The 17,172-nt window shown below is 42.1% G+C and overlaps 1 protein-coding gene across 2 annotated transcripts in view; it reads right to left on the bottom strand.

Annotated features, from left to right (window-relative positions):
- CAPN3 (calpain 3) overlaps window positions 1–11,270 on the bottom strand; it is a 45,513-nt gene extending 34,243 nt beyond the window's left edge. For both annotated transcript variants that reach the window (XM_054565540.1, XM_054565539.1), the window contains exon 1: window positions 10,672–11,270. In XM_054565540.1, the coding sequence (XP_054421515.1) occupies window positions 10,672–10,980 (309 nt within the window). In that variant the 5' untranslated portion in view covers window positions 10,981–11,270. The remainder of the gene's footprint in view (window positions 1–10,671) is intronic.
- Between the last annotated feature and the right edge of the window lie 5,902 nt (window positions 11,271–17,172).

The following is a 17,172-nucleotide window of genomic DNA, read 5'->3' on the forward strand; positions in this document are numbered from 1 at the left end:
CAAGAAAAGCATTTCAAGAGTGGGAGCAAATTTCATACAAATAAAAATTGAGAATGCTTACTACAAATAGACCCTTACTAAAGGAACTTCTAGACAATATACTTTAGGAAAAAGTAAAATTATTCTGAAGGAAAAGTTGAAAACTCTGAAAAAATAGTAAAGAAATTGATAAGTGTGTGTAAATCTGAACAAATATTGACTGTGTTAAACATTATATTATTTTCTAATTCTTGAGGTTGAAAAATGAAGATAGAGCTAAAATTCTGAAAAACAATGGCATATTAGTTAGGAGAGGAGTACTTGGGGTTAAAGTGCTATATGGTTTTCATGTTGTTTATAAAGAAAATAAAATTATTGACTCTTTTCAGGCTTTATCAAAATAATAGGTATGCTAAAGATTTAGGACAACTACTGAAAAAACAGAAATATTCAATAGCTTCCAAACTAGTATGAAGGAAAAAAATGAGAGAAAACACTTTTAATCAATTTTTAAAAACAGGAATAAAGAGAAAAAGAAACATTTAAAAATCAATACAAACAGAAAGGTTATGGTAGATGATAAAAATAAATTCAAAATATATCATGCTCATAATCAATGTAAATAGACTAAAATCTTCAGTTAAAAGACAAAAGTTTTTAGGTTGCATTTTCTAAAAAGAGTTATACAATGTTTATAATAAATGTACCAAAGATATCAGGACATAAAAATGTTGGAAGTAAAGGAATAAAAAAAATAAATCAAGCAAAGACTTACCCCTAAAGCCTATGTACCTATATTAATATCCAACAAGATTGACTTTAGAGAAAAATAGAAGATTGACTTTAGAGAAAAATAGAAAAAAAGCTTTCGTAGAGATAAAAGAAGAGTCACTACAAATTCTGAGACAAATAAATATTACTACTGTAGTAAACAAAAAAGAGAGAGAACAATTTCAAATGATCCCATGGTTTTTGAAGAGGTTGCATCAATGAATAAAAATCTTCTTTTAGAAAAACACTGGTAAAAGTCTACCAAATATTTAAAGAACATGTAGTTTTCATCTTACACAACCTATTTCATAGAACAGAAGAAGGGACATTCCCTACTCGTTTTATGAGGCTAGTGTAACCTTGATAACATAAAGGAACAGCACAAGAAAGTGAAATAATAAGCCAATCTAACTATATATGCAAAAGTTTACATAAAAGGTTTGCAAAACAATGTTGAGTCATGTATAAAAAAGATAATATATTTTAAGTTTGGTTTATTCTAAGAATGCAAGGGGGTCAACATTGGAAAACTCTATTAATGTAACTATTTTTTCTTTTTTCTTTTTATTTATTTTTTTAGTATATTTTATTGATTATGCTACTACCGTTGTCCCATTTTTTCTTCCCTTTATCCCCTTCCACCCTACATCCCCCACCTCCTGCCAGCATTCCCACCTCCCTTAGTTCATGCCCATGGGTCATACATACAATTTCTTTGGCTTCTCCGTTTCCTATGCTATTCTTAACCCACCCCCAGTCTATTTAGTACCTACCATTTATGCTTCTTATTCCCTGTACCTTTTCCCCATTCTCCCTTCTCCCCCTCTCTGCTGATAACCCTCCATGTGATCTTCATTTCTGTGATTCTGTTTTCTGTTCTAGTTGTACGCTTAGTTATTTTTTTTTTAGGTTTAATTGTTGATAGTTGTGAGTTTGTTGTCATTTTACTGTTCATGAGTTTTAATCTTCTGTAAATGTTTAAAGGAGGAAAATTACATGATTTTTTCAAGTAATGTGGGAAAAGTATTTGATAAAGTTCAACAACCATTTATGATTTTAAAAGAAATTCTTAGCAAAGCAGGAATAGAGGGGAGCTTCTTAATAATAAGTTGTATCTACAAGTAAATCTACAGTAAATCTATTCAACAGTTAAACATTAAGAATATTCCCTTTAAGTCTGGGAACCAGACAAAGATTCCTGTTAGCTCCTTTATTATGAACAGAATGTTGGAGTGTTTACTACAATAAGACAAAAATTAGGCTGATAAATACAGTTGTGCATAATGTACTGGGCGGATCACCTAACTATAGAAACACAAAGTTTACAGAACAATAACTTGGGATCAGCAATCAAATGATTAGAATTACTAAGAGTTTATAATGTATGAGTCAAATGAATGTTTATGCTTGAGAAGTCAAGTATAATTTTAAGAAACATGCCACTTATAAAAATAACAACAAAAACAAAAGATGCCTAGGGATAAATCTGACAAAGAATATTCAAGACCTTTACAGTGAAAATTTTTAAAAAAACTTGATTGAAAGAAACACTAACGGAGAACTGGTTAAATGGAGAGACATTCCTTCTTCATGGATGGGAAGACTCAATATTGTCAAGATGTGCATTCTTCCATATAGATTCAATACAATCTCAATGAAAATCCCTACCACATTTTTTGTGGAACTCAACACTATGATTCTAAAATTTAAGTGGAAAGGAAAAGAATCTTATATAACTAAAACAATATTGAAGAAGAGAAACAAGTTAGGAGGACTTGTTCTACTGGATGTCAAGATTTATTGGCACAAGATGTTGCATTGGCACAAAAATAGACAAATGCAAATGGAACACAATAGGGCACAGAAACAGAACCACGCATTGATAGACAATTGATTTATTTAAAGGTGGCATTGCAAAACAGAGGAAGAAGGACTGTGTTTTTTAATATGTTGTGCTAAGATGTTTGAATATTCACATGAAAACCAACAAAATGTGATCTCTATTTTATGTTACATGAAAAAAATTATTTCTAGATGGATTATAGACCCAAATATAAAGGCAGAAAAGTAAAGTTACTAAATAATAATAAAGAAGAATGACTTTGGTTTAAGAAAAGCTTAGACAGAACACGAAGTATTAACCATAAAGGAAAAAAACAACAAATTAAGAATTAATTTAGAGCTTTTAATTAAGAATTTTTCAAATTAAAAGTACCCTTCAGAGAGTGAAAGTCAAGCCACCAAGTGGGAGAAAATCTTTATAGTACATCTAACCAATAAATGATTAGTATCAAGATATATAAAGAATGGCTATAATTTAAGCTGAAAAAGACAAACAGCTCAATAGAAAAATGAGCCAAAGACACTAACATGGACAGCAAGATAAGAAATGGTCAAGAAATATATAAATGCATAAAAAGATGCTCTGACTTATTTATAATCAGGGAAATGCATTTTTTCATACATTTCTTGGTTATTTCTATTCTTTCCTAGCCCATTTGAAGCATTGTACTGCTGAGTTATTCCAGTATATTCAATGTGATGTCTAAGCTCTGTACCCATCATGACCCTCAGGAGGAGCTGTTGTCTTTGGAATGTAATGAAAGGCAGTCCTAAAAGTTATTTATAGAATTGTCAGTTTTGCTAATACTTGTGCGCCACCCTCCCTCCCCCCCCCCCCGCCCCGTCCAACCCCAGGATGACACTGTTATGATTCTTTGCTGAGTAGAAAGAAGGAGGGCTGGCTCTCAACTGGGCATCTCATTTTGCCTTTCAATTACCATCATTGCTATTTATTGACTCATTGTGCTAAGCTTGTGAAGGGTAAGTGGAGGCAGTCTGGCTCCCTCACCTACATGTGTGGGTAACTGGAGGAAGCAGCTCCTCACAACCTTGGAGGAATCTGATAAAGCAGTGTTCCCACACGCTTTTGCTCGGGTGTCACGGCCTTGAGCCTTGGGTGCGATAAACTGCCCTGTAGCCTTGAGTAGAATCACAAGCGCAGCTCATGATAGCTACTTCACCTTCTGGCTTGATTGTCTGCTTTGTTTAGGGCTAGTATAAAAGGGATAGGAGCTTTAGATGGGGTGGGAGTCGGGGCACTGACTTGGAAGCGGGCTTGTGGCCTGTGTGACTTCCTCTGCATGGGCTCATGCCCTGTGGCACAGATACAGGCTTTGCGGCCTCTGTGATTTCCCTGGACTGGGCTTGTGCCTATGTGACTGTCCTGATAAAAGACATGTCAAGCATCCCCAAGGCTCCATGCATCTTCTTCCCTCTACCCGAGCCCCAAGTGGACCTGTCTAGCCGAGAGAGGCTCCAACACAGCATGTCATGTACGGTATCTCATTTAATCCTTACAACAACTCCATGAGAGTAGGAACTTTTATTTTGTTTTCACAGATGAGGAAGCTGAGACTCAGAAATGGTCAGTAACTTCTCTGAGGTTATATTGTTAAGAGGTAGAGCTGGAATTTGAATCAAGTTTGTCTGACTTTAAAGCCTGTGCTCTTCATCACTGTGTTATGCTCCTGTCCTTTGCTGCCTGTGCTAATGGTAATTGCTACCTAACACTGGGCACCTTCTAGGACTTTATGGATGCTAGCTCAAAGCAACCATAAGATTAGAATATTATGATGCCATCACAGAAAAGAAAATCGAAACTTAGAAAGTTACGTGACTTGCTAGTGGCAGAGCCAGGGTTCAGAGCAGGTCGTTCGGTTCTAAATCCAGCTGTCTTAACCACTCTGCACAATGCCTCCAGTTCTTCCTGGGCTAGCCCAGCGATCCCACTTCTCTCTAAACTGTCTGACAGATGATGACACTCTAAAACAGGTTACAAGCAGCCTGCCTGATGAGCCAGAGACACTGGAAAGATAAATAATGTCCCTGAGAGACGAAGCTCTACAGAGACTGGGCCCTGTGCCCTGACCACAGAGGGCTCACTGCTCACAGCCTACATGTTTCTGTGCTTCTGTTCCCTCCCTCTCTTCTCACGCCGGCATGGAGTAACTTCTATTCTGTGCCGACCTAGAATTTCTTCTTGTCCGAATTGAGTAACACAGGTCAAGTGAACCCTTGACTGGGAAGATGCACAGGGTGGAATGTTAATTATAGAGGCAACGGAGCACATGGGAGGTGTCATTAGAGCAAGGGACTTTTCGTGTCACCACAGGTTGTCAGGAAGTTTCCAGTTTAAGAGTGTGCTGGTGCAATGGCCAAGCACTGGGTCCTAGAAGTTGGCGGTCACTTATCCTCTCCATTCCACCCCTTTTCTTCAATGCCACTTCAGACTAAAAGGAACCAGGCTCCTTGAAGAAATGTTTCATTCCAGGTCTGGGGCAAGAAATGTACAAGATGAGCATGGGACATTTTATCATGGCCAGAAAACAAGGAAGCTATTCAAGATCAATGGGGTCATGTCAAATGATACGGTCAACTTATAGGTGTGGAGGGGATGGGCTCCCACCCTTCAAAGATGGGACAGTTTGAACATCAAAAAGGATCTTGACTGTAATGGATTAAAATATGCTGCCTTGTTTCATGTTGATCATACTCTTAATAGAGTATCATTTTGAGTTGTGATATTTAAGAATACAGAGGATATATAAGTGGAACCTAACCAACAATACAAAGATGCAAGGAAAATAAGACCAGCAATACTGAAAGGAAAAGAAACCAACAGAGACAAGAGGGAAGGGGGGGGCGGGGGAAAAGGAAGGGAAAGGGAAAGTCAAGGAACATATAGCAAGGACTCATGGACAAAACCAAAGGGGAAGAGTTGAGGGAGGGAGGGAGGGGGGAGGGGGCAAGGGAAAGTGGTGGAGGGTAGGCAGAGACAAATGTATTTGAAAAAATAAATTAATTAATTAAAAAATAAAAATATAATTAGTAACTAAAAAAAGAATACAGAGGATATAGGAAGTACAGTTAGTTCTCCTTATTTACAGTAGTTATGTTCTATAAAGTTGCTGGGAACGCTGAATTAGTGAATATTGAGCTACTGCTCCTAGAGGAAATACAAGATTAGATTCCTGTGAGTCTCTCTGATCACATTTTCATAAACAGATAAATACACAACCTTATTTTATGTGTCTTTGTATAAAGACGCCTTATTTAATGTATGTTATTTATTTTTTTAACACTGAACTCACAGCCAACAGTACCATAACTCATGCCTGAAGGTAGCTTGCCTAATACACATATTTTCTCCCTAAGGCACGTCACAGCCTTCCTGAACTTAGGAACACTAAACCACCTCAGCACTAGGCTTAGGGGACATTTTAAACATAAAAATCACCAACAAGAAGCACAAAAACGTGAAAAATGTGACACTAAATAGACTGAAAAGGACTGAAGCAGGAAGACAGAGAGTCGCTACGTTTGACCTCGGATGGGAATGTATGTGTAGGGAGACTCAAATTTTTCACTGCCCTCCACCTGCCCACAAATGACCACAGAAGCACCATGGATATTGATTGTGAAATTACAAACAAACTTTAGTGAGTAGGTGAATTTGCAGTGTCTATGAATAATTAGGATCGACTGACTGTATGTATATGGATCATAGCACTGACCTCCCCAGCTTTGGAAAAATCATACCTATGGGGTAAAGTTAGGGGAGTTTTATGACAATTTGAGTTGAAGTAAGTAAAGGAAGAATGACATTCACGAACAGGGAGAACTACTCTATAGATAAAATCAGCTGACTCTATTTCACTGTCTTCTGGTTCGGAGCTAGAGATAATGCGCTGAAATTGTGGCTGGAAGAGTTCTGGCTAGAAATAAGGATGAATTTCCAGGCTGTGAAAGGTACTAACTACAGGTTACTGAAGGAGATGGGGTATCTGTTTTCCCTTCAAAACCTCTACATCAGGAAAGATATCCATCTACCTGGAGTAGCTGAAAGAAGCAGTTCCCAAACATTTTCAATCTTATGACTTATAGGGAGTTTTTAATAGCATTTTTTATCCTGTATTCCTGATGTTCTGGGGGTATATAATACATGTCTAAAAGTTCTGATGGTGATTATTTAAACTTGAAGTTTGGGTGAAAATGGTAAAGCAAGCGTCAGTTTCTCTTCAGCAGAATGCTCCCCAGGTATTAGCTGGGGGCTTCCAGCTCCTTGGAGATCTTGCACCCCCACTTCCTAGCCTCTGAGGGCAGAGCCTCCTCACTCCCCCCCAGAGCTCAGTGGGTTCCTGGCAGTTTGCCTCTTTATGTTTCTTCCTTTTTCTCCACCCCTGTGCTTTCCACACTCTTACTTCCCTGTGTGTTGGCTCAGTCTTGCCTATAAAAATCAAGGACTAACTTTCTTCCTTTACCTGGAAGTCACTTGCCTCAGGCATTTCACAAGTTCACCATCCTTAAAGATGTCTTTGAGGGTCAGGTCAAGGAGAGGGATGACATTGGGGTGGGTGGCCTCCTGCTCTGTTGTCCCCAACTCTCTTTGGTTTCTAGCTCTCCTCCTCTTGTAAGTGAATAACACTTTTTTTCTTTTTTTCCCATAGAAAACAACCATATCCAAGAGAGAAATTACTTTTTCTGTAGTCTTGAGTATCTTCCCTATTTTTCCTTATGACTTTTCCTCTTGCAGAGAGAAGTGGAAGAGTCTGCCATGCTAAGGGTTGACATTTGTTAAGCACGTTTGGCTAAATAGGCACATAAAATCAAAGGTAATTTTGTAGTAGTAACAAGACCTCACCTGAAGAATAAAGTGATTTCCCCTCTAGTGTAACGGCCTTAGGACAAGGCAGAAGCTGGGTCTGCCTGGAGATGAGGACTCCGGAAGGGACAGGACACCAGGTCAGACAGACAGACAGACAGACAGACAGACAGACAGACAGCAAAACCCAGCAGGCCTGGTTGGATCCATGTTGATAGGCAGCATGGGAGAAAGAAATGGTTTGGGAAGAAGAGCAGGAAGGGGATAGTAGAGCTGAGTTAAGTGGGAAAGGGGCCTTATTTGTCTTACTTTTCCATTCTAAGGCACCCCCCCCCCGAAAATTCACACATTTCAGTATCTCTGAAATTGTGATGAGTCTTATGTTAGAAAGTTTTCTTCAGTTGCAGTCAGCTGGGTGGTGGTCGTGACCTTATTTGGACACCTTCTGATAAAATCAGGAAAGTACCAGCGCCAAAAGCTTCTAGACTTGGTAAAATATGGTTCATGATGAGTTGCAGCTTGGGAAACTTACCTAAACTCTATCCTTAAAAAGAGTCAAGAGATTTCCAGGTATGGGAACTACAGAGAATAAAGCCACCTGTTTAGAGCAGAAAGGGGCTTCTGTCTGGGAGGTTTCCTTAGGTCCAGTGTTGGCAAAGGGAACTCGCTGGCCAAGTTCTGTGCAGGGCCAAGAGCTGGGTTAGGCCAATGGGGCTGAGCACAACTGCATACAGACGGTAAAAGCAGGAAGAGCCCCTCATAGGACATAGCCTCCTTCTCAGATTGCTCAAGCCTGGCAAAGGTCACTGCATCTATGAAGTACATGGGAAAGTTATGTCTCCAAAAGTGCTTTCCATTTCAGAAAGTTCTGAAGTCATTTCAGTTTTTCAATTTTATTCAGCTGGTGTGACTATAGATAAGCAATTTGTCCTTTTTGGAACCTAATCATTTCACCTGTATGTGAGGGGGCTGAACCACATCTCCAAGATTCATTCCAATTCTGACTATCTCTAATTCTATATGCTAATTTATGCTAATAAACCTCATAGGCAGTGTTTCCCAATTTTTTTTTTTTTTTATTGTCACCTGAAGGGGAGAAACACCAATACGAGATAGAAGCCTCAACCGGTTGTCCCTTGTATGTGCCTTGACTGGGAATCGTCTGCACCTGGACCACCAGGGACCAGACCCAGAACCCAGGCATATGCCCCGACCAGGAATCGCGCCTGCGACCTCTCAGTTACCACAATACTCCAATCAACTGAGACACATGGGCCAGGGCAGTCCCCCTAGTCTTAACCCTGGGGGAAGGGGCATTTTAACCAAGAGTGGGCTTTGCTATCTGGACCTTTAGCAACAGTGGAAAGTTCAGGATTTTTGTGGTGGTGGGAGCACAGTTTGGGGCAGACAGGTCTTTGGTGCCTCTCATGTTGTGCCAATACTGGCAGTGTAAGTTTTAGGACCGATCTAGGGCTTAGAGCATAACAGAACCTTACAATATTTTTATTAATATGTAAGTCTAGCTTTTAAAACTAAAATCCACCAATGATTTCACTAAAAACGGTATTTGTACATTTTTTTGGCTTTTTCTCTGCAGTAGTAGTAGAAAAGGCTTTCAGGAACTCCCAGCAGTTCCTGAAGGCAGGGCTGCTCTTATCTCTTTGTGGCCTACACGTTCAGGTGTGGGGTTTCTTCACCAGCAGCAGCTGAGCACCTTTGGTGGGCCTGGCTCTGTGCTGGGTAAGAGGGTCCAAAGATGAACAGGAGTGGTCTCAGCTCTCAGAAGATGGGCAACAGATATGAGAAAGCTTGAAGGGAGTAACACCTAACAGAGTTTTAGACAGAGGGTGAGAAGGAGCAAATGAAATAAAAGCAAGTGCCTTCCAGACAGACAGCATTAGCTGAGGCCCCCAGGTGTGGGAAGAGCAGCTGGATATGTCAGGGTCCAGGAGGAGAGGGTGAAGGTGATATGCACAGGTAGACAGGGTCAGCTTGAGAAGGGTCTGTATCTCAGCTAAGGGGCTCGGACTTATCCTGAAGGTATGAGGGAGGGCGGACCTCCCAGTTCCCTAGCAGCAGGGCAGCGACTGAGTTAAAGAATAAAGTTCTTTCAAGTCCTCACTTCTGAACGGAGGGCCTTTGGAACAGTCAGGACTGTCACAACCTTCAGGAAAGGACAGGAGCCCTGAGAAGAACAGAGGGTGAGAACTGGCTCGTTGGGTATTTCACCTCAGGTTAAAAAGGAAAACATGACTAATGAACAGCATTGGGCCTCAGCTTCACTTGATCAAACCCATCAATAACTTTGGGCCTCGGAGTAAGTGATGTCCTCAGGGAGGGCTTGTCTCCCTGGACTAGGTGAGCTCTCCTTGCCGTATGGTCCCCTAGCACCCTGAACATTGTCTCCTGACGGCCGCTCAATTCCCGTCATCCCTTCAGGACTCTCGGCTCCAGGAGAGCAGGAATTTTTGTCTTCCTTATTCACTGCCATCTACCCATTTGCTTGTACAGTGATTGGGTCTAGTAAATGCCCAGTAAATATTTCTTGAATTAAGAACAAGAGTCACACAGAAGAGATCAGAGAAGAGAGCCAGGGGAATATGATTTCCTTCTGGGAGATCACAGTAGATGAAACGCAGAGGCTGGAAGAGTCACCTAAGAGACAGGGTTTAAAGCTGGCCTGTCATGTGCTCACGGGCCCGGTACTTCACTCTGATGAACCTTTATTCCCTCGTTTGTGAGGTGAGGTATTTGGACAAAACAATTGCTAGCATTTCTCCTAATCCTAACCTTGTATGCATGAGAAAGTAATCTTCGCCTGCCACTGTCCTCTCTCCAGGACTTCTGTGTTTCAGAAAGACATGGCTACTGGCAAACTAAAGAGAAACATCATGATTGTAGCCCAAGAAACTGAATGAATCTTATAAAGATGCAAGATATTTAAACAGAGAGGCCAAATCTGGACTGTTTGCAATATGTTCTGGGAAAGGAATATTTACTTTTATAGGATGCATTAAACTGAATTCCAATTACTTTTTTAAAAAGCAAAATGTTTAAAAAGAGAAAGAGGGAGACAGAGACAGAAGCAGAGAGAGAAGCAATGGAGCCCGTCCACGGACAGAGCCTGGTGCAGCTGCTGCCAGGACCCTTCCCCCAGTGCCCATGTGCACAGTGGAGCTGTGGGGAGGTGCTGAGTGGGAGGACTTACTTGTCTGAGGCAAAAAAAAAACCCAACCAGCAACCAGTAAGCTACTCACCGGAGGTCTCTTCCAGATGAACTGGATGGGGAACTTCTGGCTGTAAAAGAGGGAGGTCTCATCCGGCGGGAACTCAGGATCCACGTAAAGAACCTTTTTTTCTAGACATTTCTTGCGAAGCTGCTCAAATGTCTTCTCTTTCACGCCAATAATAGGAAAATTGCGGCTGATGATGGCTGAATAGATGCCACTTGGGTTACCGCCCCCAGCCATGGTGGTCTTGCCCTGGGCTGGGTGGGGAATCGGCCCTGGGGACTTGGGCTCAGCCCCTGTCTGTGGGGCCACAGATGGGCTAATAACGGTTGGCATGGCAGGCAAATGTGGAAGGAACAGGTTTTTAAAGAAAAAATACAGCTACCTTCAAGGAAAGGAAGCCACCACAGAGGGGAAGTTGGAGTGATTCTGTCACCTGAGAGAAAAATGTCCACATCCAATTCAAAGTTTAAAGCCCATCAGAAAGTCGTCCAGCTTGCGTTCATCTTAAAAACTGAGCTGTGATCCCGAAGCCATGAGTTTCCCTGAGCACCACACAATTTAGGCCCCAATTTTTACCAGGGGGGCTCTCACCAGCAGCATACATGCCAGAGGGAGAGCAAGAGAGTGAGGGTTGCGTTTCAGTGGCCTGAAGAAGCTTGAGCCAGGAAAACTAAAAATAGACATGAAAGATCATGAGTATGAGAGCAAAAGAGAGGCTAGCATGCAGCTAGACTGCGTGGGCAGAGAAGAAGGACCTGGCTAGGGACATTTATGTGCTGCTGTTAAGTGCTGGTGTTGTCAGGGAATGAAAGGAAAATATCTGAGTAAGTTGAACACTGAAAACTAGCAAAGTACTGCATATGCATTATTGAATTGGCTGTTTTACAGAGTATCAAACTGTTGGCCACCAAGTTACGGCAAGGTGTCACTGAAAAAAAACTGAAAAGGGTGAGATACTAAATTCTAGGAGGATTTCAGGCCTTTTTGAGAGTATGATATTTACTTTCTAAAACTCTAGGATATCAGGACATTTCAATTGGATTTGGTATCTCTTCTAGAATGTTCTGGTGTCAGCGTTGAGTGGAACTGTCTGGGTGGAAAATGCCACTCAGCAGAATCCTCAGTTGTCTCTTCTTGCCCACTTGGCCTAGCCACCTCTCATCTCTCCCCACCCTCAGAATAAACATTGGGACCAAATTTGTTATAAGAAGTGCCCCTGAATACAGATTACCCAGGCACACGACATTAGTCATCTGAGTCAGAGTTGGAATTGGATACTGAACCAGGTTGGTGGTCAAGTCCCCGGGTGTCATTCTGAAAGAGTTGGTTTCCGGGCTCTTGGACGAGAGCCCAGTGGCTCTGAGGAAGGGAAGGTCTGCCTGGCCTCCACCTTGTCTTCTACCCACAGTAGATGGTACTCAGGCTGAAAGGAACTGGCCACATTTCAGGTGTGGATGAGTGGATGTTTGTCCCAGACTGCAGCCTGCCTGCTCCCTAGGTTAGGGGCTGTGAGAGAAGGCGGGAAGTGACAGTTGAAACACGGAGTCCTACCAGGCTCGTGATCCCTGGGGTTGCAGTTTGGAGGAGCTCTGTGTCTGGTCTTGCACCATGTAAGAACCATCAGCCTGTCCTCCTGGCCCCCTGAGGAAAGGCCCAAAGGTCTGCATCGCAGCTCTTGGAGAGGCACAGAGAAGGGCAGCCTCTGACGGCTGACCGCTTCGGTTCAGAGTCTGGGCCTGCTGCTCCATGGCTGTGTCTGCAACTTTAGGTGAGTTACTTCTTTTTTTTTTCCTATGACTCAGTTTTCTCACCTATAAAATGGGTATAATGATAGTCATTCTGCTATGCAGTTGTAAAAATTAATTTTTGTAAAACATTTAAAATAATGCCAGGATTTTCTTAAGCACCCAATACATGTGGTTGTTAGATGACCTAATTTCATACTTTGAGGTTAGATCAGGTTGAATGACAGTCACTCGTTGGTACAAATCAGTACTCACTCTGTGACCATGAGCATCTTACACATGTACAGCCCTGGGACACGTGCAGTCTGCCCAGGATCATGGGGTCCCAGTGTCTCCAATCAGAAGCTTGTCTATCTGCCTGTACTAAAAAAAAACAACCTCTCTAAAAAGAATATCTCCCACCCTCAAGCTCCCAATGGCATGGAAAGCAAATGGGGCAAGGAGTTCTCTTCCCCATCTTCATATGAGTCCCAGCTCAGTGCTCCGTCTATCCCACCTTGAAATTCCCAGCACTGACTCACATTTTATTGTTTCTACTTATTGAGCTTCCTGTTTGCCCACAAGACTGTAAGCTCTGTGAAGGTGGGAGCTGGGTCCCCACTCTACCCTCAGATTAAGCGTCTATAGAATGCTCTTAATAAATATGTGTTGTATTTCTGCTGAATGAAATTTCCCAATGTGAGGAGAAATTTCTTACACTTCTTATTGCTTGGCCAATGCAATAAAAGTTTCTTGGCCGATTTGTGCCTGGAGGAGGAGCTGTCTCTGGGCCACACACATGTTGATCTTTCTTTTCTCAGCTGTCTAAGCCAGCTCCATCTGTTAGTAACTAAAACGAGCATGTGACAGAAATGGATCTCTAATCATAGGATGGGAATATCAAACACACAGAGTGAATGTTATTTATTTTGCTCTACCAATTGCCATGGAAAACCCCCCTTCTCATCTTAGCAGGTCTGAGCTCAGGGTTTATTCAGCTACCCAGCTGTAGAAATGCAGTCTATCAGGGAGAAATCTAATCTGAGCCCGTGAACATAGGGCAGATAATGAGCACATAAACAGTTGCACATTTCAATTTCCAGAAGTCTCTTCCAGGAAAAACAACTAGTTTTAAAAAAAAGTTGTTTTTTTTTTTTGTTTTGTTTTGTTTTTTTACTGTATTGATTGATTTTAGAGAGAGGAAGGTAGGGGGAACAAGAAACATCGATTTGTTGTTCCACTTATTTACACGTTCGTTGGTTGATTTTTGTATGTGCCCCGACTGGGGATTGACCCCGTAACCTTGGCATTTTGGGATGATACTCTAATCAATTGAGCTACCCAGCCAGGGACAAGAACTAGTTTTTATAAAATATTTTAGCCAAGATTACGCAATATCTGTGGCTAGAATGATTTCTTTTGCAACAAAAAAGCCAATTAATGGCTCTGTGTCACTGTCTATTCCACCAATAAATATTTCTTTGATTCAACACTGTTGGAAGCAATGTATTTGCTTATAATTATAACACCTAGCATTCCATAAATGCCTAGTATAAGCCAGCCACATCACATGGTTTAAAAAATTTTTAATTTAAAAGTAATTTTAGAGTTACGAAAGTTTTGAAAAGGTAGTATAGAGTTTCTGTATGTACTTTATCCAGCTTCCCCTAATGTTTACACCTTATATAACCATGGTATAATGATCAAAACTGAGAAATTAATATTTGTATAATTCTATTAACTAAACTATAAGACATATTTGGATTTCTTCAGTGCTTCCACTATTGTGTTTTTTCCCCCTTCTGTTGCAGGATCCAAATTAGGACCCTGAGTTGCGTATGTCATGTCTCCATAGTGTTCTTCCATCTCTGACAGTTCCACAGCCTTTCTCTCTCATGACCTTGGCACTTCTGAAGGGTGCTTTGTCAGTTGTATTGCAGAATATCCCCTGAATTAAATTAGTCTGATATTTCTATATGATTAGGCTAAGGCTGTGGATTTAGGGGAAGAATATTACAGCGGTAATGTGCCTTTCTCATCAAAGCACACCCAGAGGTACATGATACTGCTGTCTTTTATAACAGGTGATGTCAGCCTCGATTACTTGGCTAAGGTAGTGTCTATCGGGTTTCTCTAAAGTCAAGTTACTATTTTTTCCTTTCCACATATATAGAATATTTTTAATTTGTACAACAGCCCTAAAGGTTTGATTAATTCCATTTTATGACCGAGGAATACTGGCTGTATTTTACAATTAAGTCATGGAAAACTCACAGTTTTGGAGATTATCTCTTTTGTTTAACAAATGAGGAAACCAAGGCCTAGAGAGATTAAATGACAAGGCAAAGATCACTCAGGTCATTCACTGCAGAGCCAAACTAGGCCCCACGTCTCCTGATTTCCAGTGAAGGAGTGTATGCATGACCAATAACATCAATTAGGCATAAGATCTCTGGATCCTTGTATACAAATAGTCAGGGCTTTTCTTTTCCGTAGCTCTGATTGGAGAGGAATCTAACACTATCAGCCCTACTGGAAAAACTGTCAAGAAGCAGCTGCCTAGCTCTGGCTGGCCTTGCTCTGGCTCTGCAGCCTTTAGCAATGCTGGTCATAGGACACGCAGATCTGATATCAGATGCCAGTGTCTCCTTTATTTCTCCTAGAATGCCAGCTATATGGCCTCATTGTCTGTGGTTAATGTGGCTATCTGTTTGCAGTAGATCTGCTATTGTCTTTCTATTCCCCAGGCTGAGAAGTTATTTTAGTCTAGAGTGCCCTGCTGGAACTGTGCAGGACAATCCAAGGATTTGGTAGGTGGAAACCTTAAAAGCAGAGCGGAATGCCAGATACTGTCATGGGAATTCCATTACTAGGAAGGCTGTTAGGTAGGATGGCCAATTATGAGCTAAAACACCATTAAGCTACAGATACTTATGCGTTTTGTTGACTGTGTTTCTGTTGCCTATTATTATAATAACCTGATAGTGAAAGGGATGTGAACAAGTGCAGGAATTCTGCACTCAGACCAGACTCTAGAACTGCAGTCTTTACTACTGCATTAGTGATCTGACTGGTGGGTTTTAGTTAGCCAGGATACAAGGCTCAGCACAACTTTAAGGCAAAACTATTGGTGACAAGCTGTGCTTTCTGCTCTAGGGAGCATTTAGGTGAATGGACCAATCCAGGCTTGGCTTTGATCATGTTGACACGTGAGACTATGACCATGGAGTTTATTTAGTTCTGAAGTTGTAACGGGGTCCAGCTAGGGCTCCCCCAGAGGGGGGGTTTGTAACAGGCTCCAGAATGTGGAGTGTCCAAGAAAAATATAAGATATCTCCCCCGCCTCCACAAGGCAGACTGCCCCTGGGGGGATGGGAGACACGGAGCAGGGCCTTTGAGAGTCATTTTGCATTTTGCAGGATAGCTTCCTACCTCATGTGCAAAGATGGTTATTTTGCATATCAACAAGGCTAACCAAGAAGGTTTGCATAACTTTATCCTAAGATGTAACTGGGAGACAGCTCCCCCAGTTACAGCGCCTGTGTAGCGGAGCTTCGGAGCTTCGAGAAGGTTCCTTCCACTCCAGGGTGCCACACCTGCCCGGAATAACTATGACAGCCAAGAAAGGCAGAAAATAAGGGAGTGTTAGCAAGTGTAGCCGTTGTGAGAGGAGTCAGAAATGGGGCCACAGAGGAGGTTTCAGCCCGGAATTTAAACTAAAGGGAGGCTGCCAAAAGATATGAGACATAGGGGAACAATGTGAAGACCATGTAGAAGGAAAGGGGAGAAAGGACTCTTGCTAGTGGGCCACGAGAAGGTGCGACGTGGTTCTGGATTAAGAACTGGAGATCGCAGCGACACAGCTGATGGGGCTGGGAACCGTGGGAGGCCTGCCTAGCCGAGCCCCGGACTTCTGTTCTTTTTCTTCTGAAGGATGGTACCCCTGACTGGCTTGACTGGCCTCTCTGGGCAAAGCGGGGAAGGCAGGACTGTGTGTGTTGGTGGGCGTTTTAAAGGGATTTTGAGATTTAACAGTGACATTTAGCCATTATTCAAAAACTGTATAACTTTTGAATAAATAGATCCTTTCCTTTTCACCAAAACCTGCCATTGAGAGCCATCATTTCTAAGGGTGGAGGGCAAAGAACCAAGAACAGAAGGACCTCAGCGGGGGGGGGGGGGGGGCTGCGGGGAGGGTATTGTTTCAGTAATGGTACTGGGCCCCCAAATGGGTCCATTCGGTAACAGCAGGCTGTACCCCAGAATGTAATTAATCCCATGGGTCAATCTTAAATGAAACCAGCCTCCTTGGGCAGTCTGGGTGCCTAGTCTAACTGGAACTTGCATCCTGGTTTCACGTCTGGCAGGAACTGACCACCCTAGGCACCATGGCCAGAACCTGCAGGATGGCTTAGGTCTGGGGCAAAAAGGGAGGTGGCCACGCTGGCCTTCCAAATGTGTGAAGGACTTTCCCTGGCCACTCTTCAGGGTATGTGCCCTAAGTAAATGCCTGCCATAAACACGTATTCTATTCTATTTCTCAGTGTAAATACCATCTGAAAGGCTCTCTTGCCAGCTCCTGTGGTCAGACAAGGCCTCTGTGGTGCAGGGTCTGAAGCTGCTGGCCTGGTGCTCAGAGGATGGTGTGTGGTTCCCTGAAGGAGAGGATTTGGCCTGACCCAGCGGTTCTCAGGTGAAGAACGGCTGATCTGATGAAGAGTATGAAGTGGTCTGCAGCATGAGACATTCTCTTGTACTGGAGTTCATAATTAACTACATTTTTCATCCTATTTACATGCCA

This window comes from Pteronotus mesoamericanus, unplaced genomic scaffold (genome assembly GCF_021234165.1).
Source record: "Pteronotus mesoamericanus isolate MK-2021 breed Mesoamerican mustached bat unplaced genomic scaffold, CSHL_Meso_final contig_164, whole genome shotgun sequence".
In the NCBI taxonomy this organism is placed as follows: domain Eukaryota; kingdom Metazoa; phylum Chordata; class Mammalia; order Chiroptera; family Mormoopidae; genus Pteronotus; species Pteronotus mesoamericanus.